Source organism: Podarcis vaucheri (genome assembly GCF_965113315.1).
Source record: "Podarcis vaucheri genome assembly, chromosome: 14".
Taxonomy (NCBI): domain Eukaryota; kingdom Metazoa; phylum Chordata; class Lepidosauria; order Squamata; family Lacertidae; genus Podarcis; species Podarcis vaucheri.
The window spans coordinates 6,050,628-6,077,557 of NC_138752.1; the positions used below are offsets into that span (position 1 = coordinate 6,050,628).

Consider the following 26,930-nt stretch of genomic DNA (forward strand, 5'->3'; position numbering starts at 1 on the left):
AACTGTACTCTTGCCAGAAAACAGGTGATGAAATTGGTACATTTGTCTTTTGATTACTGGATTGGGTGCATGTATCTGTCTGTGAATATTAAAAGTCCACCTGCAACCTTGTTGGAGGCCCTGTGCACCCATTTGAGGCTGGTGTCTGAAGGTGGATTTAATACATGAATAAGGTGCCTGAGACGGTCAAGTCACTTGTCCCTCTGCCTCATAACTTTCTCTAAGAATGATCTCTGGTCCAGGCAGAGGCCTCATTCCACAAGATCCACAAGATCCTTCTAATGTTCAGGTGCTTGGGAGCAAACCAGGGGCTTATGCCCTCCATCAGTTTTTCTTATCTTCAAACCTCCTTTTGACCAAGGGAGCAGGATTCAAACCTACAAGCACATTGGAGCTAAAACTACTGGGAGTGCCAGATCTAGACCATAGCTTTTGTTTACGCTGGATCCCCTCTGCCCAGAGTACGAGTCTAAAGAGCCCGCTTGGATCCCTGGAAGTGGCCTCCTGAGACTGCATTGGGAGTGGGTCTCCTTTTTGTTTCCAAGCTCCTGGTGAAATCAGGTCACTCCTTCACAGAATCGAGAGTAATTTGGGGGGGCACTGTAGCGTCCTATCCTCTTTCTCCCTGCACCCCACAAATACAACAGGATTCCCTAATAATTGGGGCAGGTGAGTATACATGGTTCTTTTGCCAAAACAATCCAGAAGAAGACTCTGCAGCTCCCTGTGGGAACCTGTTCCTTGAAGATCATAAGGATTGCCTTGCTGGGACACATGTAAAGGCACTGTTTAATGAAAACTTTGGGAAGGTTTTTTTTTTAACTAAGGTATTTTTTCTTATATGCAATTAACCCCATTTATTCTTTTGACTCTAGCATGTGAAGGACATAATTCTGCAGTCTAATCCCCTCTTGGAAGCCTTTGGGAATGCCAAAACAGTTCGGAACAACAACTCCAGTAGATTTGTAAGTCCTCCATGGAAACTTGCAAAAGGGCCACCGCAATGAGAAAGAGGACACATTGTTTTTGGGGTGGAAAAGGGGCATTCTCTCTCTCAGTACTTGGAATGAACTAATTTGGTTTAACTAGTTCAAAGAATTAATTAGAAAATCTCTTAATTGCATCTGAAAGCAGTTCCTATAATTTCCAGGCAAACTGAACATAAGTTCTTTTTGTGCTGGGACTTTGGGGCATTTTTAATTCAATTCCATTTTAATTTAAATTCCATTGTTTATCTTCCTATATACATAAGAACGTAAAATGTTGCCATGCTCTGCAGCTGGTGTGAAAGCCTGTTAGGAATGCCAGCCCAGTGAGAAATGCCAGCCCAGGCAAGCTGTTTGGAGAAGCACCTGCCCTCCCTCTGTTAAAGACATTGGCAGTAGGGTTTAACAGAGGGGTGGGGATATGCTTCACACAGCCTGCAGGAGGGAGAAGGGGAAAGTGCTTCTTGACCCCACTCCATTAAGCCCTGCTTCAGGCAGTGTTGGCTAGCTGATGGGAGGATGGGAGCTCCCATCCACCCCATGACATGGGTGTGTGTGTGGTTGGGAAGTGGAGCGAGCAGAGACAGAGTCCCTAGGGCAGGTGTTGCATTACACTCTGTGTGTGCACATTTTGATGTTTTCTTAGTCTTAAATATATATATATATATTACTTTAGCACACCAGCCTGTGCAATTTTGTAGGCTTAAAAAAATGCTCAGGGTCACACGAATGAATTGTGAATTGAACTGCAAATTAATCTTTCATAATCCAAATTCATTTTTGGAGTGGGCGAACTGGAACTTGAGCAAATTCATTTGCAAAATGAACTTCCCAAGCACTTTTTCCTCCTTGTGGGAGTGGGAGGGATATTCAAAGAGAAGAAGGCCTGGAGATTCTGTGCAACCTTTTTTTGGAGGGGATTCCCTTCACTCTCTGTGATTCAGATCAGCTTGCTTTTCTAAACTGCTGAATCAGGACTGCTTTCTCTGTGCTTCACATCAACTAAGAAATGGAGTAACAGAATCCCCCCCCATGTGTTGAGGATATTGGTAGAACAGTGTGCAAAGAACAAATTTGTGCTTCCTTTCCTGCACTCATGCGGAGGAGAGAGAGAGAGAGAGAGAGAGAGAGAGAGAGAGAGAGAGTTTGAAGGGGGAAGAGGTGCAAATGTTTGTGCCTTCTTTGTTCTGGAAGCATGAAGGAATATTTCTTCTTTGGGTTAGGACAGACAGAGTAGGGTTTCCCACCCTCTGCAATGTTGAAGGTGATATGATAAGTGTCATTGTACATTGTATGTACACTCATTTCACACACACACACCTCATTCTTGTCTCTGGTCTAATAGGTTTTATTTGTTTTGTCAAGGAAGATGCAGAAATAAAACAATTACATACTCAATAACATAACACAATAAAATCATGCAGCACAGTTAACTAAAAAGTTGCCCGGGCAGAAGGCCTTCTCCGTAGTGGTACCTGTCCAGTGGACTGTCCTCCCATCAGATGTCAAGGAGATATAACTCTGAGGTCTTCTAAATCTGAAGGCAGCCCTGTAGAGGGAAGTTTTTATGTTTGATGTATGACTGTATTTTTATATTTTGCTGAAAGCTGCCAGCATGGTTGGGGCAACCCAGTCAGATAGGTGGGGTACAAAGATGATGATGATGATGATGATAACATACAGGCAAAATCTTTGCATTCAAAGGCCTGCTGAAAGAGGCAAGCCTTTAGCTTTTTAGCACCTTTAACCATCTTAAATGTTTAGGAAACCTGGAAACCTGTTTGACCAGTCAGAAAAGCAGTTTCTTCGGGTTCCTCCAGTTAATGAAATAAGGCAGGAGACTACAAGGGAGAGAGACTTTTTGCTGGTGGCCCAAGTTTCTCCTTAGCTGACTGTACATTGGTTTTAAATCATTTTAGCTGTTGCTTATTTCCTACTATTGTGATATATTTTATTTTAGTTTCTGCGTGCTTATTGTGAATTGAGTTGTGTATTTATTGTTTACGTAAACCACACAGAGAACTTGGTTGGACGGGCGGCATACAGATGAAGTAAATAAATAAGGAGAGAGGGTCTCAAGGGTGTGGAAGAATAAAGGTTTAATGATGCATTTTGAGGGGAATATATATACAGTGGTGCCCCCGCAAGACGAACGCCTCGCAAGACGAAAAACTCGCAAAACGAAAGGTTTTTTCGTTTTCGAGTTGCCTCGCAAGACGAATTTCCCTATGGGCTTGCTTCGCAAAACGAAGCTTGCCCCGCAAGCTCCGGGGACAGCGGGAAGCGCAGCGCGTCTTCCCCGCTGTCCCCGGACCTGGGGCTGCGGGGAGAAGATCGCTTCTCCCCGCCGCCCCTTGCTTCAAAAGAAGTCCGGGGACAGCGGGGAAGAAGCGCTTCCCGCTGTCCCGGGACCTCTTTTGAAGCAAGGGGCGGCGGGGAGAAGCGATCTTCTCCCCGCAGCCCCTTGCTTCAAAAGAGGGGACAGAGCGGCGCTTCCCCTCTGTCCCCGGACGGTCTCCATAGGAATGCATTGATTGATTTTCAATGCATTCCTATGGGAAACCCTGCTTCGCAAGACGAAAAACTCGCAGGAAGAAAAAACTTGCGGAACGAATTAATTTCGTCTTGCGAGGCACCACTGTATTGGGGGACCTCAACTGTGCTGGGTAAGCAGATGGATCCGGTCTCTCCCTCTATCCCTGTTACTTGTGATTTCCCTGTCCACTGTCATGCCACCTTTAATCTAAAACAAACAAACAAAAAACAAAAAAACCCCAGTTCTAGTCCGCCCTCCATTCTAGCCCAAGAGCTCACATGGAAAGCTCTTGGGAGAATGCATACCATGCATAAAATTATTATCAGTGCTTTTTTCTAGAAAAATAGGTGCCAGTACTCACCATGAAGTTGTTACAGTAAGTACCACACTTTTTAACAACAACAAGTTGCCGATACTATGTACCCTTGAGTACTCCCTGAAAAAAACCCCTGCACTGATTGTTATTATTATGCAACTTAAACCTTGCCTGCAGCCAGTTGGCAAGGCCTAGTGTCATTGAGGCTACTGTTTACTTCATCCATTTCCAGCAGTCTGCATCCTTTATGTCTTGCAGGGAAAATATTTTGAAATCCAGTTTAGTCCAGGTGGGGAACCAGATGGAGGCAAAATATCCAACTTCCTGCTGGAGAAGTCACGGGTGGTCATGAGGAATCCTGGGGAAAGGAGCTTCCACATTTTCTATCAGGTTAGCTATCTTTTGAGGAGGTCTGCATTAGGCCTTTGGTTTTCTGTTGGAGTTTCTTTTGGGGGGCGGAGATGTGGTCCCTCTTTGGAATGTTGGGCACAGTCCATGTCACAAGAATCTTCTTTTGAGTAAGCCCCTTTGTAATGAGCAGACCCTGTTTGTTTCCATATGTTAGGGGCCGGGAACCTTTCTTCAGTCTGAAAGCTGTGTTCTTTAGTGCAGCGTCTCCTGGGGCAGTGATGTGGAGCCTCCAGCAGAAGTCCTAATTTGGCTGAAGAGGCCAGTTTTCCCCAAGCCACATCCACCTGCCCTACTGGTAAAAGTAGCCACAGGCAGATAAAGATACAGCTCCCAGCTGAAAGTGGGGTTTGCAGGTGCCCCTGACCAGCCCTGCCCACCTGTAAAAAATGGCCTGCAGGAGTTGGAGGATCCACTTCTCCATCCTCCTAAGGGGCTACATGACTGGTGGGTGAGGCCAGAGATAAAGTGGGTGGAGCAATAGATGTGATTCTAACCTTTGTACAATCAGCTTCATTCCAGCCACACAAAGGTCTGAAGCTTCTCTACTGACTTGGGACTATTTTCTGCTCTTTGTCCTGCAGATGATTGAGGGTGCCTCCACTGAGCAGAAGTCCAGCCTCGGCATCACCAGCATGGACTATTACCACTACTTAAGCCTCTCAGGATCCTACAAAGTGGAGGATATTAATGACAAATCTGATTTCCAGGAAACTTTGGTAAATTCTTCACCATCTTACTACCTCTCCCCTCAATAACTTTTCGGTTTAAGTAAAAACAATAACATTTCTGCTTGTACAGCAATTACAATGCATGTGAGATTGAAAACTATTTTGCATATTTTTTCCATATAAAACCTTAGAGCCCCCAAACAGATTATGGGCTATTGACAAGCAGTAACTGAAGACCAAGGGGAGTGGGGGCACCAGCACCCTTGGGGAGTTGTGAAGGCTGGAGGAGCCCCATTCCTCAGCCACTAGAAACCCCTTTTCAGGCTCTTCAGCCAAGGATAGTAGCAATTTGCTTTTTTATTTAAAAAGCAGGGGAAAGAGGTGTGCATTCCTTTATTATGTGCAGTGGTCTGTTTGACTCTCACTGTTTCTTCATGTGAAGAAGGCACCAGAATCTCCCCTGCGGGTTGCCCATGGCAGGCAAAGATTGGTAATGGCAGAGAAACGGCAATTTCACGGAAGGTAGTTTTTTGGGGTCTTCTCATTGACTGGATACACATTGAGGAACTTCCCCTGGAGCACAGCCCCAAAATTATCTGACATATGGCACACAAAAGGAATATGCCACTGGCAGGAAATTGCAATATAAACCTGGTTTTAACTATAACAAAACAGACAAGCTTTTGCCAAGAGGCAGTAAAAAATATTGGCCTGTAAAGTTTACAGTTAGTGGGACTCTTGAGTAGGGGAGGCAGGACAGCGGCTTTATTATTGCAGTTTCAAGGGCGATCCAGAATTGACTCAGATGCAAGGAAAAGCACACAAGTGAGCTGTGGTTTACCATTCTCCATTTTAGATATAATATGGGGAGGAGGGATGGGGGCATGGATTTTGGCTTGCTGTGAGATCCCTGAACCCCAGATGACTTCCAGAGTTTATGGATCTTGCAAGAGGCAAATCCAGCAGATTCTGCTTTATAAGAGATGTATGAGTTGATGTTTGTACTGTGCTGTGCATCCAGTTACAGATAGGTAGCCGTGTTGGTCTGCCATAGTCAAAATAAAAAAAATTCCTTCCAGTAGCACCTTAAAGACCAACTAAGTTAGTTCTTGGTATGAGCTTTCGTGTGCATGCACACTTCTTCAGAAAGCTCATACCAAGAACTAACTTAGTTGGTCTTTAAGGTGCTACTGGAAGGAATTTTTTTATTGTGCTGTGCATGTACATTTTGACACTTGAAACATATAGTTTTAGGACCCACCTTATTTCTGTGATTGTAAGTTTCAAATTGTTTTTATTACTGTGTTTTAATGCTGTAGCTTGCCTTGGCATCTTAGAGTGATACTGCCCTTCATCTGCAGATTTCAGGGTAGTTTACAACATGAAAATACAGTATAAAAATACAAATACATGATAAAAACAAGAACAAAACAAAGCAATAGCCCCCCCCCGCCCTCTCTCAACGGCCCTCCCCCCTCCCACAAACACATTTAAAGGGGGCATAGGATGCTAATTCTCATCCTAGGCTTTTCTAGCTGAATCCTGCTCCCCTTCCTACCCCATTCTCTGGACTGCCATTGCTCCTACAAATTTCTGTGCTGTTTGCAAAGCCTGCACTGTTTCCTCCTCCTGGTAGTCTACGTGGACAGATGTGCATTGTTGCACTATGACAGGGGTCTGCAACCTTTAAGACAAAAAGAGCCACTTGGACCCGTTTCCGAAGAAAAAACAACAACTGGGAGCCGAAAAACCATTGCGACATTTAAAACAAATATATCTCCAGAGCCACGATCTGACAGCGGGTGGGAAGGTGACGGGACGGTGCGTGACTAACGCACGCACCGCCCCCATGCGACGTCACAGCCAGTACAGCGCCCGCCACAGTGGGGAGTGTCGGGGTGCACAATGCGCCTCCTCCCCTCGCTAGTATCCGCCCCGGAGCCGCGGCAAAGGTGTAAAAGAGCCACATGCGGCTCCGGAGCCGCGGGTTGCAGACCCCTGCACTATGACAACCTTTGCTAATAATAATAATAGTAATTGATAATGCATTATGCTTTCTAGTGGCCAAGGTTATTTTGGCAAACTAAGCAAGTCTCTCCTCCAAGGGGCTTATAAGAGCCCAGGAGGCAGTGGCAGCTGTAGAGGAGAGAAAGCAAAAACAGAAGGGTTCTTCCTTTGTCCTATCCCACTCTAGAAGAGAGGGCTGTTGGGAGCTCCTTGCCAGGGGCCCTTCTAGATACCCCTTCAGGGTAGCAAATTGTCATTACATGTGAACTTGGGCTGTGTTTAAGTTGGGATAGGAGACTGAGGATTTAACATGAAGGGTTTGCGGGAAAGGTGAGTTCTGAGGAGGGATTTGAAGGCTAAAAGTGTGGTACCATTCCATTAGTTGCTATAGCATGGTGGTTAATGGAAGGCAGTTCAAATGTCACCTCTGTGAAGAGGTGTAAACTCACCTCTCCATCAGCCTCTGCTAGGATAATGATACCAGGCTACCTCACAGGGCTGTTGCAAGGATTGCTGAAAGATAACATTTTGAATGCTATAAAAGTGATGCAGAAATACTACTAGAATTTTGCACAAAAGGCACTTGGCTATTATGGTGGGCTTTTAATTCATTCATTGCTTTTTTCTAAAAAAAGAAAAACCTTAATTTTTGCAGCATGCCATGAATGTGATTGGGATCTTTGCTGAGGAGCAGGCTTTGGTGCTGCAGATTGTGGCTGGAGTCCTTCACCTGGGCAACATCAGCTTCAAAGAAGTCGGCAACTATGCAGCTGTGGAGAGCGAGGAGTGTAGGTGGTCCCTGTGGATTCCCAGAGCATTGAGATTTGAATGTGAGGCAGAGATGGCAAGGGGGGAAAGCTAGTTGGGTCAGGCGCTTTGATATAAGGGTCATGGTGGCACATCCCATTTCGCTGCTTGAGGCAAAGTGGGAAGTGCCGCCCTGCCTCTGCAGTGCCCCGTTGCCCCTGCCAAAGCATCCCTTACCTAGGTTGCATGGCACTGCTGAAAAGTAATGATGGCAACAGCTGGTTGCAGCAAGATCTTATGAGATTTTGCTGATACTGGGGCCACTTCTCCACCACCAGTGGAAGCAGAGGTTCAGGCAGGGTGCCCATGGGGAGGGGTGCTGCCCAAAGTGGCTGCTTCACCCCACCTCGTGGGTGGACTGGCCCTGGTAAGGATGGACCAAGGAGACATTATGGGCTTTTAATTTGGGGAAATAAATTAAGGTGTCTTTATTTAGGGATGATTTAGGGATTAATGAATGGGGGAATTGGATTGATGTGGAAGAGGATCTGTTGGAAATTAATGGGGGTAAATGAATAGAAGGTGTGGTGCAAATTAATTGAAGGAATTATTCAGGGCAATTTGGATAGGAAATTAGTTCCGCTGCTGCCTGTGACTCTAAATATGCATCTGTACATATAAACTAGCATCTGCAAATCTGTGCCTGTTTTCCTTTTCCAGATCAAGTGTGTAGGCTGTGATCTAGAGGTGCCTCCATGCTCACAGGAGACTCATAAACACTTAGTGATTTTCCCATTCTCCTACCCTGACCCCCAAAGCATTGTGCCCAGAATAAGTGGAAAGCCTGATGCATGGGCTGCAAATGCTGGAGAGTTTTCATATGCAAGCCCCAGTGATGGTCCTGGGGGTTGGATTTGAGGGCGTCCTTGGGCAAGGTGTTGTCAGTGGACTCCCTCCTTTGTGCCACATGACAGTTTGCTGACCTCTCCCTCTGGGCCCTATCCGTACCGTCTCCCAGAGGGAAAGGACTGCTTCTGGCCTTGCGTTGGCTTGCTCTCTTCAACAGGCCAGGTGAACTGCCAGGAACACTTCAGAATAAGGGATAGTAAAGCCAGGAGGCTGCAAGGGTTCAGCTGTGGGGCCCCAACAATGCTACTAGCTGATGCCTGCCCTGCCCAGTGAAACAGCTCCACTCTTGTGCAGCACCCTATCTTTTTCCACGTGGCTTGTGTAGGAAGATTCCCACCTCTTTTGTTAAACCATGTATGAAGGTTTTGCAAGAGGATTCTCCACCTTGCCTGATGAGCCGCTGTCACCATCTCTATTCTTTCTTGGGAAACATGATAAGAACAAGCTCACTAGTTCAAGAATGGAAGAGGAGTGGAGACCCTACAAGAATGTAAAGCCTATTTTCTCAGCAGAAGGTTCTCCAAAATTTTAGAGAATCGGTTGATAAGCATGTTTTACTACTACACCTCTGTGGGCTGCTTTGTTGGATGCAGCATCACTTATTTCGATTCTGCTTTGGGGTTGCCGTCAGCTTGGCTAAACTTGCCCTCATTGTAAATGTTCTATTTATGTGTTTGTTATTTCTTGCAGTCTTGGCGTTCCCGGCTTTCCTCCTGGGAATTAACCAGGGCCGACTCAAGGAGAAGCTGACCAGCAGGCAGATGGACAGCAAGTGGGGGGGCAAATCAGAATCCATCAACGTGACCCTCAATGTAGAGCAAGCATGCTACACCAGGGATGCCTTAGCCAAAGCCCTTCACGCCAGAGTGTTTGATTACTTGGTGGATGTAGGTGTGACAATTCAAGTTTTTTTTTGGGGGGGGCGGTTGTTGTTTTTGGTTTTGGTACCATACTCAGGTGGTTGACTTGAATCAAAAATGGTGGTCTTTATCATAAACATAGGCACCAACTCATAGGGGTGGCGGCGTCTTCCGCCCCCTCAATAATTGTTGGCAGGGGGCTGAGCTCCCCCAATGTTGAGCGGGCATATGAGGCCAAGTGTGGAGCCATGCGTGGCACAGCATCAGTGGCCAGCTCCTGAGCATCAGAGAGGAGCTGCCAGCAATTGAGGCTGTGATGTGCTGGGTTCTGGGCTCCTAGCCTCCTCCTGGTGCAAACGCATGCATGATGTAAGAGGAGCGCTGTCACAGAGCCGATAGGCAGAGTATGTCATTCACAGGTCAGAGAGAAATGAGGCGAACTTGCAGTTAGTTTCTTTATTAAGGAAATAAAAAAATACAATGAGGCTCATAAAGGCAAAATCCTCTAATGAAGCAGTTGTGTGAACTGGCATGCAGCCCCTGCTTTGCTCTCTAGCCTTCTGAGTCAGGGCTCCTCCCTCTGTGGTCCAGAAGTCTCTCTCTCTGCGCCTGCCTGGCTTGTTGCTCGGCAACATGTAACATTTGTCGCATTCTAGGAGTAAGGGGCTGGAGAGCCGCTAACAGAGAAGCTGTCAGGATGGATCACCCTTCGATCACCTCTGTCAAAGCCTGCATCCAAACTGGAAGCCTCATCACCTTGCCCTGCGCTGGGCCACCTGCCTCTTCTGCCTCTTCATTATCTCTCAAGCTTCCTGCTTCTAGTACCTCTCGGCTTGTCCCCTCCTCTGAGGTGTGACAGGTACCCCCCACCAGGATCCAGGATCTTATTCATCATCTTCTGTGCCTTCCTCAGGGGACGGGGAGTTCTTTTGGTGTGTGTCTTCTACCACTCTTCCTCATCCAGCCAGTCCCTGACACACCCGTGTGATGTCGCACATTGGGCCCCCTCAGTCTTGGGCCCAAGTCAGTGCCTCTGATCCTTTGTTTTGCAACAAATCCTTTGTTGCAAAACTTCCCCAAATCTGAAAATACTGTTCAGGACTGCAGCCTGTTCCACATACTACTAGAAGTGACAAGCCTGTGGTCTTCCAGATGTTGTTGGACTCCAACTCCTTCCTGAAAATTAAAAAAATATTTTTAGATCTTGGCAGCTCCTGTCATCCCCAACCAGCATGGCTGATGATCAGCAATGATAGGGCCACAGTCCATATTGAAGGCCACAGGTTAGCTGCTCACGATGAACACACACAGAAAAATCAAAACAAAAAAAGTTTACCTCATAGAATAATAGAATCATACAGTTGGAAGGGACCAAGGGTCATCTAGTCTAACCACCTGCAATGCAGGAATCTTAGGTAAAGCATCCATGACAGGTGGCCATCCAACCTCTGCTTAAAAACCTCCAAGGAAGGAGAGTCCACAACCTCCCAAGGGAGATCATTCCACTGCCAAACAGCTCTTACTGTCAGAAGGTTTTTCTGAATGTTTAGTCTAAATCGCCTTTCTTGTAACTTGAAGCCATTGGTTCAAGTCCTACCCTCCAGAGCAGGAGAAAACAAGCATGTGCCCTCTTCCACGTGACAGCCCTTAAGATATTTGAAGATGGTTATCATATCTCCTCTCAGTCTCCTCTTTTCCAGGCTAAACATACCCAGCTCCTTCAAGTGCTCCTCATAAGGCTTTGTTTCCAGAACTTGATCATCTTGGTTGCCCTCTTGTGCACACTTTCCAGCTTGTCAATGTCCTTCCTAAACTGTGGTGCCCAGAACTGTATGCAGTAGTCCAGGTGTGCATCTTATATTTGTGCATCTGTTTCTTCCTGCCTCGGGGACACGGGTGGCGCTGTGGGTAAAACCTCAGCACCTAGGACTTGCCGATCGTATGGTCGGCAGTTCGAATCCCCGCCGCAGGGTGAGCTCCCGTCGTTTGGTCCCAGCTCCTGCCCACCTAGCAGTTCGAAAGCACTCTTAAGTGCAAGTAGATAAATAGGGACCGCTTTATAGCGGGAAGGTAAACGGCGTTTCCGTGTGCTGCGCTGGTGCTGGCTCACCAGCTGCAGCTTCGTCACGCTGGCCACGTGACCCGGAAGTGTCTTTGGACGGCGCTGGCTCACGGCCTCCAGAGCGAGATGAGCATGCAACCCTAGAGTCGGACACGACTGGCCCGTACGGGCAGGGGTACCTTACCTTCTTCCTGCCTAAGTGCAGAACCTTACTATTGTCCCTATTGGAATTCATTTTGTTAGTTTGGGCCCAACTCCAGTCTGTTAAAGTCATCTCCTCAATTCCTTCATCCATTTATAAAGATGTTGAACAGCAGAGTCCTGCGGCATCCCACTTACCACTTTTTTCCAGGATGACGATGAACCATTAATGATAACTCTTCGGGTTTGGTCAATCAACCAGCTACAAATTCACCTAGCAGTTACCTTGTTCTGCCCACATTTTGCCAGCTTCCTCGCAAAACTACCATGGGGGGCTTTGTCAAAAGCCTTACAGAAATAAAGATACACTATGGCCACAGCATCCCCCCGACCCGAAAAGCTTGTAATTCAGTCAAAAAAAGAAATCAGCTTCATCTGACATGACTTGTTTTTGAGAAACCCATCTTAGTAATCACAGTGATCACAAGCCAACTTTTGAATTGTCTGTTCTAGGACTTTCTTGGTATCAGTGTCAAGCTCACCAGCTGGTAATTACCTGGGTCTTCCTTTCCCCCCTTTTTGAATATGGAGACATTTGCCTGTCTCCAGTATGTAGGGACCTCACCTGTTCTCCACGAACACTCAAAGATCATAGATAGGGTCTATGAGATTACATCCACAAGCTCCTTTGGTACCCTTGGGTGCAGTTTGTCAGGCCCTGGAGATTTTAATTCATTTAAATTAGCTAGGTGTTTCCTTACTACCTCTTTTCCTATCTTGGGCTGCAAGATCCCAAGCTTCCTCCTTACATCATTTATTCTGTTATCACCAGGTTGTGCATCACTTTCCTTTGGTATGAAGACAGAGGCAAAGTAGGTGTTGCGTAGTTCTGCCTTCTCTCTATCACCCAAAGCATTTCTCTGTCTTCTGCATGCAGAGAACCTCCCACTTGCTTGTTCTTCCTCTTACTTCGGACATAGCCAAAGAAACATTATTATTATTATTATTATTATTATTATTATTATTATTATTATTATTAACCTTTCTTGTAAGCCTGAGCTCGTTCTGAAACAGAAGTGGGGAACATTTTTCAGTCCAAGGGCCACATTTCCTTTGGGGTAGCTTTCCAGATGCCACACGTTAGTGAGGGGGTTGGGCAGAGGCAACTAGGCAAAGCAGCAGATGTGATTTTTTTCTTTGTACACTTGACGACATTCCAGCCACATAAAAGCCAAAGGTTTACACAGGCAACACATGTAAACGCCTCCATCCAGGCAAGCAGCAGGCATCACCCCAAATCAAAGGCACAGTTCAGCCAAGGGAAAGGCCTTGGGGAGGATGGGTCAGTTGGGGTGTGGCTTGGGGAGAGTCCCAAGGGGTGGACAGAGAGCTGCATTCAGCTCTGAAGGCTGAACTCCTCTAGTCCTGTGCTAAAACCTTAAAGCTGGCATGAGGTGTGTGTGCAAAGCAGGAGAAGCTGAAAGAAAAACATTAAAAAGAGCAGAACTGCAGGAGATGAATATGCCAGCATCTGTCTTTTAAAGGGCCAGAATGTTCTGCTGAATCCCATGTGGAAGGATTTCTAATGAGCATGGCTCACTGCTGCTATCATGTGGCTTTTCTGTAATGCGTGTTTTGAAGCTGGTAATTTTCTCCCTTCTGCCTCTGCTTCCCTGTCTATTTGTGGATCTCTAGTCCTCTTCTTGTCTTGGGGAAGCTCCCTGAGTCAGAGAGTCTGCCCACTCACGTGTCTGTGTGTGTGTGCGCGCGCGCGTGTGGCACGAAGCCCTCACTGTATGGCAGGTGCTACTTTGCATGCTGATGATCCAGGTTCAGTCCTGGTACCTCCAGTTTCAAAAAGCTCCTCAGGTCACAAGTGACCACCTCCTGAGACCTAGGAGATTTATAACATATGAAAAATCCAACATTTATTGTTGTTGTTTAGTCGTTTAGTTGTGTCCGACTCTTCGTGACCCCATGGACCAGAGCACGCCAGGCACTCCTATCTTCCACTGCCTCCCACAGTTTAGTCAAACTCATGCTGGTAGCTTTGAGAACACTGTTCAACCATCTCGTCCTCTGTTGTCCCCTTCTCCTTGTGCCCTCCATCTTTCCCAACATGAGGGTCTTTTCCAGGGAGTCTTCTCTTCTCATGAGGTGGCCAAAGTATTGGAGCCTCAGCTTCACGATCTGTCCTTCCAGTGAGCACTCAGGGCTGATTTCCTTAAGAATGGATACGTTTGATCTTCTTGCAGTTCATGGGACTCTCAAGAGTCTCCTCCAGCACCACAGTTCAAAAGCATAAATTCTTCGGTGATCAGCCTTCTTTATGGTCCAGCTCTCACTTCCATACATCACTACTGGGAAAACCATGGCTTTTACTATACGGACCTTTGTTGGCAAGGTACATTTATATCTGGCCTTTATTCTGAGCAGCTCAAGAAGGCATGCATCAATTCTCTCACTGACCCATGCATTTTATCTTCACAACAGCCCTGTTGGGTAAGTCAGACTCAGAGACAGTGACTGGGCCAAAGACTCAGTGAGTTTGTTCCTGTGTGAGGATTTGAACCCAAGTCTGCTCAGTCCTAGTCTGATGTTCTTGTTGTCACTTGTTAATGCACATACAGAAGTACTTCCTTCCAATCTGGCCTGTAGTGAGTGGCCTTCCTATTGTATGGTGGTTTCAAAAAGAACAATAATCCTAACACACCAAGAAGCAACACAATGACTGTAGGATTGCCTCTGTTTTCACTTTTTGCTCTACCAGATTGTTTCCTGGGCCTTTTTTTAATAGCAGCTCGGTTTACAAGCATCACTGGGTGATAATAGCCATCTCAGTGCCATGAAATCCTCACCTGCTGACCCATAGTTGAAGTTGTTGTTCAAAGTTCAAGAACAGGCGAGGCTGCTTTTTCCCTCTTCCCTTTTTCTGGTTGCTTGGCAACCATTAATATACCGTGTCCAGGATGTGGGTTTCTGCAGTTCCTTTTCACGAATCTGTTCAATGAATTTATCTATTACTTGCTTTAATGCAAAAGGCTAAAAGCATGTTCTAAAGAAAGGAGAGCCACATTTTTGCCACAGGGCAAAAGCATCACATCTCCCATATTCTGTAGTGGCTGCAGTGGCCATTTCAGGCAGCCATATGGCTCTAGCCCTGTGACCTTCCAGATGTTGTTGATTTCATCATCCTTGAATCATTGACCAGGCTGATTGGGATTAATGGGAACTGGAGTCCAACAGTATATGGAGGGCCCTCGACTCTCCAGCCCTGGTCCACAGGGTCCTCCTTCCAACCACCTTCTTGTTCCATCATCCAGAGTAAGAGACAGCTGCTGCTTACCTGCAGTGCCTTTACTGTTTAGGCCAGAGAGGTAACTTTCTCTCTTTTCCTTCCTTGTTCCTTCTGGTGTTTAATTTATTAGAGAAAGGGAAAGACTGATTCCTACTCTCCAGTAACAGAGTTAACACAATGGTGATTGCTCCAAGCACATTCAAACTTGCTTAGATTTACATCTGCCCTCATCCACCTTTAGACAAATGTTCACCACAAAAGTGCTTAGACTAGAAAAAATTGCAGACACTTAGCTTTGCAAATAACTGAATATTTTACTCACAACTCTCCATCCCCATCAATAAAACAAAGAAGGAAAAAGTTCCACACAACTTTTAAAAAGATCATGCAATCTTTGGGTTAGCAAAGATGCTGGCTATAAAATATCATTTTAGATTCAGTTCATTTGTTGCATTTGTGAGCCAAGCCGCGTGGCTCCTTCTTGCTTGTTTTAGGAAGCACAAAGAGAAAGATACAAGAAGGTAGAGAGCAGAGACATTGAAGAAATCTTTTTAAAAAATTAAATCTCTCTCATTCTGAGTTTTAGCCAGCCTGACTCCCCCCCCCCCTGCAACTGTTGGCTACTCGTGTATACTCATCCTTTCTTCCATTTCCCCTTTCTTCCATTTCTTATACATGCCCTTCTGAACTCTCAGCTCATCTGTAAGCTCCTTATGAAGGCACACCAGTTTCCTTAGATTCCTCCCACTTTTCTTTCTTGTTGGAATTGTCTGCATTTGGACCTTCAATATTTTTCCTTTTAAAATCTCCCATCCTTGGATTCGGTTCTCTTTGAGTATTTCTGACCATGGGATCACACCCAGTAGCTCCTTAAGCTTTTTGAAATTGGCCTTCTTAAAGTCCAGAGTGCATGTCCACCATGCTCAGTTTTCCCTTGCCTCTATATCCTGAAACCCAGGAGAACATGATCACTTCCTCCCACATTTCCTAGTACTCCCACTATTGGTCAGTTCCTTCCTAATGGTGACGACCAGGTCCAAGATAGATTATCCCCTTCTGGGGATAGATGATCCCCTTCTGGGGATAGATGATCCCCTTCTGAGGATAGACGATTCCACCTTCTGGGAAATGAAATTGTCAGCTTGGCAACGGAGGAATTTGTCAGACCTTACATTCTTGCTAGTGTTTGAATCCTAACAGATACCATGATTACTATATATCTTCTTTTTCAGTGTTTGGTTATCTGCTCTAGTAAGGCATCATCCAAGTCTTTAGTCTGGCTTGGCGGTCTATAGCAGACACCCACAATAAGGTCACTGTTGTTTCTCTCTCCTACAGTTTCCTCCCATATACTCTCAATCGCCTTTCCATGCTCCAGGTCATGGATTTCTTCACAAGTATATACATCCTTTACATATAATGCCACTCCTCCCTTCCTGTTTGGTCTATTCCTTTTGAACAAGTTATACCCCTCAGTTCCTACATTTCAGTCATGAGTCTCATCCCACCAAGTTTCAGCAATGCCTAGCAGGTCATATTTGCCATCCTGTACTAAAAGCTCCAATTCTTCTTGCTTGTTTCCCATACTCTGTGCATTTGTGTAGAGACAAATGAGTTGTCCCCTCCAGATGCTTCCTTCTGTAGTTTTTTGCCCTTTAGCAGGTTTCTAAAGCACCACCTCAGTTTCCTGTGCATCAATGAAGCTATTATCCCCAGTGCCAGGTGCTCTTCTGTTATCGGTAATGTTGTCTCCCTTTCCCTCGAGATCTAGTTTAAAGCTCTCCTGATCAGGTTCTTGAGACTTTTAGCAAACACAGTCTTGCCAACCGCTGTGACATGCAGCCTATTTTTCGCTAGAAGTCAGCAGAGACCGTGATCCAAGAAGCCAAATCCTTCCTGATGACACCACCTGCGCAGTCAGTGGTTCATCTCAAGTATTTTCCTCTCCCTGGACCACGGCCTTCAACAGGAAGGAATCATGAAAATACTACCTGTGCCCCAGTTATCTTCAGCTCCCTTCCCAGTGTCTCATAGTTCATTGCTATGTGTTGCAGGCTGTGTGTGGCAGTATTATTTGTACCCATATGAATCAGAAGGAAGGGGTAGTGGTCAGTGGTTACTCTGATAACTTGAGGCCAGGGCTTAGGTTAACCCTTTCATGCATGCAAGTGTAAGTCAGTATTACAACATACTTATATTTTTTTCTCTCCTGCTGTCCAGCAAAGAATAATCCTGATGCCAGAGAGAGGGAGGGAGGGAGGGAGGGAGGGAGGGAGGGGGCTGGGGCAGAGGTTTCTTTCTTTCTTCTGGTGAGACAACCAGCTGCATGCTGTTTGTGCTGCTGAGAGACTGGACAAGTGGAGATGCCCCAGCGAGTCCCCTTCTTGCCTTTCAGTGCAATATCACAGAAGCAGATGAAGCAGATGGGGTTCAGATACTAGCCTTCCCCAATCGGTTGCACGCCTGGGGTTTGGCACTGCAACTGCCATCAGCTCCAGCATGATCTGGCTGTGGTGGTTGGGACAGGTGGAAGTTGTCATTCAAAACATCTGGAGGGGACCAGGCGGGGAAGGCTGCCTTAAATGTTTTTTAATTTATGCAACTCATTCATTCATTCATTAAATTCTTAGTCCTTTTTTCATCAAATACTTAGTCCTTTAGACAAGTCTGTATTTTTCTGTTTTTGTTTTATTAGTCAATTAATAAGGCTATGGAGAAGGATCACGAAGAATATAATATTGGTGTCTTGGACATCTACGGCTTTGAAATATTTCAGGTAATGACTTAAAGCATTATTTCAGTGGCAGCAAAAATACCCCTGTTTTTCTGCCTGGTTTGGGCACCTGTGGTGCTCCAGGTGTTGCTGGGCTCCCAGCACCCAATACCTTCAGCGTCCAACGTGGCCAGTGGCCAGAGGTTGATGCGAGTTGCAGTCCAGCAGCACCAGGAGAGCCAAGGCTTCCCAGCCACTGTACAAAGGAGAAGGACATTCGCCTCCTTTGGCATCGTGGCTCTGTCATTTTCTACATGGCAATGACGATAATATTGCACAAATTAAATTCTACTGCATACTGCCCTGAAATCCATTTTTGGATGAAAGATAGGTGGGTGGGTGTGATTAAATTAAAGCAGTTTTATCTCACTCTCGCTCCCAGAGTGACTTACAGATGGAATTAATTAGAGGGCCCCTTGTCCTTAGCCTTACAATTTAAAGGCTGTGACACAAAAGGAAATTATTTGGAGGGAAGAGGAAAGAGGCAAACTCAGGCATTATTTCTCAGTTACAGAGTTCTGAAATGGGAAGAGTTCAGGAAGTGGAGCCAAAATTTGCTGGTTTTTAGCAGAGTGGAAAGAGTGGCCACACAGTCCCATTTCTCTCTCTCCTATAGTTTGGTGGAAAGGCTGTCACAATTTTTAAATTTAGTTTAATTTTCATAAAGTTGCAAAATTTATGCCCTGCACGCAGAGTACATGAATGGAAACCTTTGGGGATAAAGTTGGGACATACATATTACTTCCTATAATTGGAAACAAATATAATGTAAAACAAAAATGCTTCGTATAATGCAGGGTTTGAATGAACTTGTGTAAGTTGTTCTAGGAACAATAACAGTTCCTTTAATGAAAACTCAAGTCTTGGAAAGAGCTTTGGAGAATCTAGGCTACTGTCTTCTCTGCTGAGGTTTGCAGTGCAAATGTAAAAACCAGTTGTTAAACTTACTGAAAATATATTGCAAAAATAATCAGGATTGACCTAATTGGTAAAGGGGGTGTTTTTATGAAGCTAGTGTTTTGATAGCTTGTTTTCTCTCCCAGAAAAACGGGTTCGAACAGTTTTGCATCAATTTTGTTAATGAAAAGCTGCAGCAGATCTTCATTGAATTGACACTGAAGGCAGAGCAGGTAAAAAAAATACCAGTTGGTGTTGTTTTTTGTACAGATATCCACAAAACTGCCTTCCCCTTGTCAAATGTGGCCTGGCTTTTTGGGTGATGACTATTTAAAATTTGTCTGGCAAGTATATTTGAGAGAAAACAGATGTGGGTTTGCTAGTACAATTTTGGAAAGTAATGCAACCACAGTTATAAGCAGATTTTATCATCTGACATGGTGACCCAAGAGTGAGTCTCAGCAGAGAGAACAACCATCCTGTCAGCTGACTGCCTCGTGGATGCTGACTTGCTGCCACAGATGGCTGGCTGACATTTGTGTTGGATAGGGCTGTCAAGTGAAAATGGGGGAATATCTGCTTTCTCAATTTCCTACCAACCTGTCTCTTTGAAAGAGAAGGGGAAGGGGTTTGTATTTCCCCTGCTACCAGCCAGTCTGAAGAGCCGGTATATTTGTTGGTTTGTTGGTTTGTTTTGTTTTGATTTATTATATTTCTATGCCACTTTTCATTCAAATGAATCCCAAAGTGGCTTACAAACAATAAATAAGAATAACATGATCAACAATAATAGAACATCACAAATACAACATAAATTATATAGAATAATTAACAAATAATCAGTGAAACAATTACAATTTGAAAAACACTATTAACAAAGCAACAACAAAAATAAGCTAAACATCACAATTAAAGCAAAAGTCATACTATATGAATAACAAATCAATACATTTATAATCTATAAAACAGTACTGTATTAACAATATTAACAAAATAGGAGTAAAAAAATAAACTAAGCACTGTTATGTTCTTGCACACACTCCCATGACTCATAATCTTTCAGTCTATTTAGCTCATACTATTTCAGTCTATTTAGCTTGGAATACACATGTGTGTAATGCCTGTGGCAGCAACTCCCTTCTGAAGGTTCCTTGGGCAGGAGCTGGGACAGCACAGGTGAAACCAGCCACCCCCTGATGGCAAACAGAGTATTTTGCCCCCTAAGTGCTACAGGGAAGCAACAGAGCTCATTTATCCCTTCGAATATTTGGACTGTGATATTGAGTGGGGCAACTGAACTTAGACCTCAGAGTGTGTGATCTGCTTGGTTACTTGGAACAACTTTGTCAAGCAGTTTTCTAAAGTGGGGGTGACTAACCCAAGAGCCTTCATCACACACAGGAAATTTATCTCCCTTGCTCCTGGACCCCACAAATTTTGGTAGATATTGGTGAAAAGAAACGTTTTTTAAAAGCAGACAAGGGATGGAAGGATTTTTAAAAAGCCACGTTCAGTGTCTTAATGGGGCGGGGGGAGAGAGAAGTCACTCCCTCCCCGATCACCAGATTTATCAGTTGATGATAACCTCAGCTGGTCTGTATTGTAAGTGCAAAGGTGGACTCACCCACTTTTGGCCACACACACTCCTTGCAAGCAGCCCCTGGATGGTTGGCCAAGGGTGAAAGTGCCCTTTGAGCCAAAGAGAAAGGCTAGCCACCCCTGAATTAAAGGAACTTTGAGTTAGAAACCCTATGAAATGTGTAATTTACCATCCTCCACTTAAAATTAGTAATTGTTGAATCAGGGCATAGACTTGTAGGCTGTTTCCAGCGTCAGTGGTGACTCAGCCTGGTTTTCCTTCCTCTGAATAGCACCCATGATGTATGATTTATGGAAAGGTCTCTAGGACAAGCAAGCTCCAGCTCCAGCCCTTCACATTTTAGAAATTAAGCTTTGTCATACAAACACACACCAGCATCTTCACCTTCCTTGTTTTGAAACACTTGGAGTGACAACTGCTTTGGTATCAAAATCCGCAACAACTAGGCAGGACCCCGGTGTCTTATCTCACACAGATCATAATTTTAATTACAGTAGGCCGAAAACATATGTGGGAGTTACTTCCCCCCTCCCAATGCAACCATCGCTACCTGTCTGAAGCCAGCACACTGAGCAGGCGAGATCTCAGGAGCCTTGCAGCGCCTTCCAGAGTCCTCGTGCAACCTTCACAGAGTCTGGGAAAGACTTAAAAACACTTTCTGCAGCAGAAAACCTGGCACTGAGAGCTTTTTAAGCCCTCTGGGCTCTGGGAAGGTTATATGAGGGCAGTCTCCCACCCTCTTTCCATTCATTCATTCATTCATTCATTCATCTGTTGATGACGCATGCAAAGCTGTGATCACGTAGGTTTGGGGCCTAGTCTTCAAAACCACCACAGTGTCATGGGCTGGCCAAATCAGGACAATACAGATGAAGGGTTTGTCAAGGACCTAGGGGAGGGCTCTAGCTTGTTGTGGAGGCCTTTGCCGGAATTGGGGCAGCCTGATAGTAAGGATCCAGTTGGGGACATTCCTTCAACCTGCTCTCTTGCCTTACTCAGCTCTGCAATGCGAGCTGAACCCCACCTTTCTCTCCATCTCTGTCTCCATCTCCATCTCCACAGTTGTCAGAGCCCTTCTCTGGCACTTCCACAGTGCCTGCCGCACCACCTACCCAGGCGCCATCAGACACTGAAAGGAGCCCTGCCTCTCCAGAGGGGGATGTTCTGCTGGTGCTGTCTGCCTCCCAATGGGCAGAGACACTTCCCCCATCACCTAGATCCAGGAGGCGCCAGAGGAGGAGAGAACAGATGGCTCCGCCAACTAGGCTTACTGAGAGATTTCAGAAACGCTTGCTGTACTGAGCCCACCCTGTTCCTATATATAGGATAGCAAGGGGGTGTATCCATGTCAGATCAGCATCCAAAGCTTTGGGAGTTACTTTGCCTGACTTCGTTGTAGCTGAATCTAGGGTTAATTATGTGGCTTAAGACAGCAATTTGTTTATGTACCACAGAAATCTAAGCATTAAATCCTTTGGAGAGTATTCTTCAAGTCTTCATTCTTGATGAGTAGGAATCAGGACAGACAGCAGTTGCCACCATTTGTAGATACTGGGCAGACCCAGGGCAAAAAGTCTACGCCCAAAGGCTGTTCTTGGGTGTTGGGGTATCCAGAGTGGAACTGCCTGATGCCCCTTCCTATTCCATGCATCCTTTGACTCAGGTCCAAGAACTCACTGCTGATATATGTCTAAGCTTGTAAATAACAACTCAGCTGGTCCCTTGTGGCAAGTAAGATCCTCCCCACCTGCCCCACACCAAACTCTGTAAAGATTGTGGCTTTACCTATTTGGCCACAAATGGAAGCATGACTGGGGAAACATATTAATCATTTGTGTGCCCTTCTCACAGCAGATTAAAATGGTTCCACTTTTTCCCTCCTGAAACAATTCCTCAAAGAAATTCCAGTGACTTTTGTGTTACACAAACACCACTCAACACTGCGGGAGGAATTCAGTCTCAAGCTAAAACAAATGGTCTGTCAGCACCTGCATTTCTGCTTACTTGACAGAATGTCCTCCCCTTTCCTCCCTCTGTGGCTGCTCTGGGGTTTCCTACGACCTCCCAGAGTGAGTGGGGAGAAGAGGGGGAAGCCCCATTGCATTAGTGCAGAAGCCTTTGCACTGGCTTCTGCTAGTGGAACTCCTTAGCTCAATTTGGCCCTGTATATTCAAAACTGGGTGTTTCCCATAGGGAACAGGCAGCTTTTTGACACCTGTCACTTTGGGAGTTTTGTAAATGAGACAGTTTCTACAGGTGCTCCTTCTACAGCACAAAAATGTGACAAGCTGCTGTCAGTGAAATCAACAAATTCTCTTACCTCTAGCTATTTCTGGAGCAGAAGCCCTAATGCAGTGTTTCCCAACCTTTTTCCAGCCGTGGCCCCCTTCCAACCTTGTTTCCTTCCTGTGGCCCCCCCCCATGGGCGTAGCCAAGTTGGGCAGGGGAGCAGCTGCCCCCCAAATAAGTAAAAATCAATACAAATGTGAGGTTCTGCCCCCCAAGCCTCCCCCCTAACAAAACTCCTGGCTTTGTACCGGTAGAAAGGTAGCCTTTCTAGTGCAATCACCTTTCTAGTGCAACCCCCTGCAATGTAGGAAACTCAGCTAAAGCATCCATGACGGATAGACGGGTAGCCATCCAACCTCTGCTTAGAAACCTCCAAGGATGGAGAGTCCAGCACCTCCAGAGGGAGATCCATCTTCCATCAAAACTGTCAAACTGAAGTCTCTGAAATTCAGAGGTGCCGGACTTTACCCAGCGGAGATCAAGCTTGTAAAGCTTTGCATAATTGGCAAATGTCCAATTCTGATGTCCAACTCTGAACTTCAGTTTGATAGTTTCGATGTTTTGCATTATTCCATAAAGTTTTCTATACTGTAATTGTTTCTGGCCATCGTGTTGCTTTCAATATTGCTAATGTCAAGAGCTGGCTGGACATTCATTGCTTTAGATGCTGCTTGCTATTGGATCTGTTTCACAGACGTTTTGATACTGCAGAGTTTTGTGTCCAAAATGTCCAAAATATGCACCTGAATCTCTGTATGTATGTTTCTAAGCTCTTATTTCTGTACTGCAGGAGGAATATGTGCAAGAAGGAATACGCTGGACACCCATAGATTACTTCAACAATAAAATTGTGTGTGACCTCATAGAAAACAAAGTGGTATGTGTCCCGAGGGCCTCCCAGGTCTCATGCAGAGAGAAGGGACACCTGTCTCTCTTGGGGATTGAACCTGGGACATGATGCATCCAAAGCGGGGGCTCCCTCAGTCTACCTTGGCCTGTCTCCGCACGTTCAGCAGCTTCTGGCTGGATAGCTCCCAGTGGGGCACAATGATAGTCCTATGACACATGGAGAAAACTGGAAAAAAAGCCCATGCTAATTCCACTTTTGAGAACTAAACACAAATGGATGCCAGGAGGAGCGACCACACCTCCTGCAGAAACCAGCCAACCCCACAAACTTCACTGGTAGCTGATTGGCTTAGTCTCTGACCAGTTGGAAACAATCCTTTTCTTTAAAATTCTACAAAGAAAAATGGAAAGTGAGGTCCTAATTTATGGCACCTCAAGATATCTGAACAAGCATCACCTTTTCTTAATTGTACCAAAATCTGCTTCTGTTTTGTGCAGGTTTCACAGGGGGGCATTCTGGTAAACATGGCTGGATCAAAGAAGGGTCAATAAATGTGAATAAACAGAAGTTTTCTGAAGTGCAATGGCAGTGTGTGTGTGTGTGTGTGTGTGTGTGTGTGTGTGTGTGCTCATCACTGCCTTGAGCCTTTGATCTATAGGTGTTTGCGGAGGGTACTAAAAGCTGAGATGACATTTATTCATAGTATATATAGATATCCCTTCTGTCAAAAGGCACCCAGTGACCTTACTTGTTTAAAAATGATTAAAATCCAATTAAGCGCCTTGAGTGCCTGGCCTAGAGATAGGGGCAAGAAGCCTCGAAGGTTTTGCTGGAGAGAGGTTTGTACACCACCTGTTTCTTCTTGGTACACCAGAATCCTCCAGGCATCATGAGCATCCTAGATGATGTATGTGCCACGATGCACGCTGTGGGTGAAGGGGCCGACCAGACCCTGCTGCAAAAGCTCCAGATGCAGATTGGGACTCACGAGCACTTCAACAGCTGGAACCAGGGATTCATCATACACCATTATGCTGGAAAGGTGACTCTCAAAACGCATTGGTGAAAGGGGGGGGGGCGCTGATTCAATTTCTGACTGACCTGAGACTTGATTTGGCTAGCATATACCATGCAAGGTTGTGGGGAGCAGCCAGGGTGGGGGACCCCTTGGCATGGTGCTGTCATATCCTCAGTGTCAGTAAACAGGCTTCCACTGGCCCATTTTAAAAGACTTGTTTACATTTTTATTGCGAGGTAACATTTGTTTTAACCCTGCATGGGGAAAAGTTCCTGGGTAAGAACGTGTAGGGTTTGGAGCAGGGAAACACAACCGGAAAATATCCAGCCTCTCCCTGGATCTTCTGTGCTCTCAGTCTCTCGCTTTCCAAAGCAAGCAGCATCAGCTGATTTTAAGAGAGAGCATGCATTTAGCTCCCCTAATTTCTCCAGATTGTGCCTTAACAGATTGCATTATTTTCCAAAACTGAAAGAACTATTTTCTGTAAATGAAGTGCATTTCACTGCCATATCCCTTGCAAATGGAATAAAAGCTCACTCCTTTCCCCAGGTGTCCTACGACATGGATGGATTCTGTGAGAGGAACCGGGATGTTCTTTTCATGGACCTGATTGAACTCATGCAAAGCAGTGAACAGTACGTAAGACATGTTTCCCCCCACTTAGGGTGGGCATTGCACATGTGTCCCAGATGTAACAGTTCATATTTCTCCAATCTCTCCCTATCTGTGCTTTTGGGTACAGTTTCCGCTTGCCTGCTCTAAATTTGATAACATAGAGTAATCCAGGCAGCAGCTCAGATACCAGCCTTCACCCACCTGGTGCCATCCAGGTGCTTTGGGCTGTACTGCCCATGAGCCTCAGCATCATGACCATGCTTGCTGGTGCTGATGGAAGTTGTAGTAGAACACATAGAGGGCTCCAGGTTAGTGAAGGCTGAGATAACCTTACACTGCACTCTTCTGGCTAGACAGGAGGAGAATTAATTGGTTCCATATAACAGTCCAGGAATTAATAGGGAAAGTGACCACTTGGAACTAACTTTTGATGGTATAAGCAGTGCTTAATTTCTAACATTTAATAAAGATATGGGCTATTTCTTAAATATGAAAAATGCTGCCTGGAATAATGTCATCTTGAATCAGGATTCAGAAATACGCAATTTCTCTTCAACGAAAGAAGGTTCAATCTGGAACTTGAGGAACATCTGCAGTATCCCTTGGTTCCTGTCAGGGCATTACTCTGTTGGACATTAAAGCCATAATCAGAAGACTGCTTTTGTTTTTAAAATAATAATAGCACCTAATATAATATTATTAAGAGGAGTGAGACCTTGTCACCATATATCACCTGTGTTAGAGATCTCCAGTGGTTGCCCCTTTGCTATTGGGCCAGGTTCATGGTGTTACTATTAGTATATAAAGCTCTTAACAACTTGGGACCAGTTTACCTGCGATATCACCTTCCCCCATATACCTCCTTCTGACCACTTTGATCTGCAGAACTGGCACTGTTGCAGGTGCCACATGGTATTTGTTCTGAGTTTGTAAGAAATTGGTCTTCTAGTGTGGCAGCACCCACACTTAGGAACTCCCTCCCTGTGGAGCTGTACTCCTTTCAGGGCCTACTAAAAACATTTTTGTTTAGACTAGTGTCAGGGGTTGATTAGCTGCTTGTGCTTAAAATTGTGCCCCCTCAGAGTTTGTGCGGCCCCACAAACCTCTGTGTGTGACAGAGCTCCTCAGACATGTCTGCTCTAGTCACTAGTAGAGTCTGGCAGTGGCTGCTTGCGGAAGCGCTTCCAGCAAAGAAGCTCCTTAACGGAAACGCGTCTCCTGGACTCACGACGTGACAGTTTCCGGCGAAGTATGGGTCTCCCTGCCGTTGCTTCTGACACCTCCCCGCTATTTTCGCTGGACGTGTCTCTCACCCCTTTCTCTCCCCTGCTGTTTCCTGCCTGGGCTGCTGCGTCTCTCTCAGCATTACTGAGATCCTCCTCCAGAGACCCCTCGCTCCCCCTACTGGTCCCTGCTTTGGCTGCTGACTCTCTCCCAGTCTCTGGGAGCCCTACCAACTCCCTTTCCCCTGATGTCAGTTCCCTGACATCCACCTCCCCTCCAGGGCCCCCTTCCCCCCCGCCCCTACTCTCTCCTCTGGGCGGTGAGGAGCTGAAACCCCGAAAAGAATCCTCTTCATCTTCAGACGTCTCAAACATTTCCCTCCATCGGTCTTCGTTCCGGCTCGCTGAATCCTCCTCCGCCTCGGAATCAGAGAACCCCTCCAACTCTTCTTCTTCGTCGGTGGTGGCGAAGTATTCCCTCCGGAACCTCGCCACTGGCTGAGGTTTACGAGGGAATCTCTGATGAAAAGTTTCTATCAAAACCTCGTCATCTACATCCTCTGCCCTGACCCAGGTGTTTTCCGACTCCGGCTCCCCTTCCCACATTACCAAATACTCTACTTGATCTCCCTTCCACCTGGAATCGAGAATCTCCGCTACATGGTAGCTGTGTTCTTTTTCCTCCATAGCTGGTCCCCTATTGACCCTCCCTTCTCTGTCCCCT

General features: G+C 45.7%; 1 protein-coding gene across 1 annotated transcript in view; it reads left to right on the forward strand.

Moving 5' to 3' along the window:
• The window catches only part of MYO1E (myosin IE), an 81,571-nt gene that overhangs the window by 20,062 nt on the left and 34,579 nt on the right, over positions 1-26,930 (forward strand). Inside the window, exons 5-14 of the mRNA XM_082198370.1 lie at positions 876-965; positions 4,097-4,228; positions 4,831-4,965; positions 7,580-7,712; positions 9,271-9,467; positions 17,637-17,717; positions 18,758-18,844; positions 23,291-23,377; positions 24,225-24,392; positions 24,918-25,003. Coding sequence (XP_082054496.1) covers positions 876-965; positions 4,097-4,228; positions 4,831-4,965; positions 7,580-7,712; positions 9,271-9,467; positions 17,637-17,717; positions 18,758-18,844; positions 23,291-23,377; positions 24,225-24,392; positions 24,918-25,003 — 1,196 coding nt within the window. The remainder of the gene's footprint in view (positions 1-875; positions 966-4,096; positions 4,229-4,830; positions 4,966-7,579; positions 7,713-9,270; positions 9,468-17,636; positions 17,718-18,757; positions 18,845-23,290; positions 23,378-24,224; positions 24,393-24,917; positions 25,004-26,930) is intronic.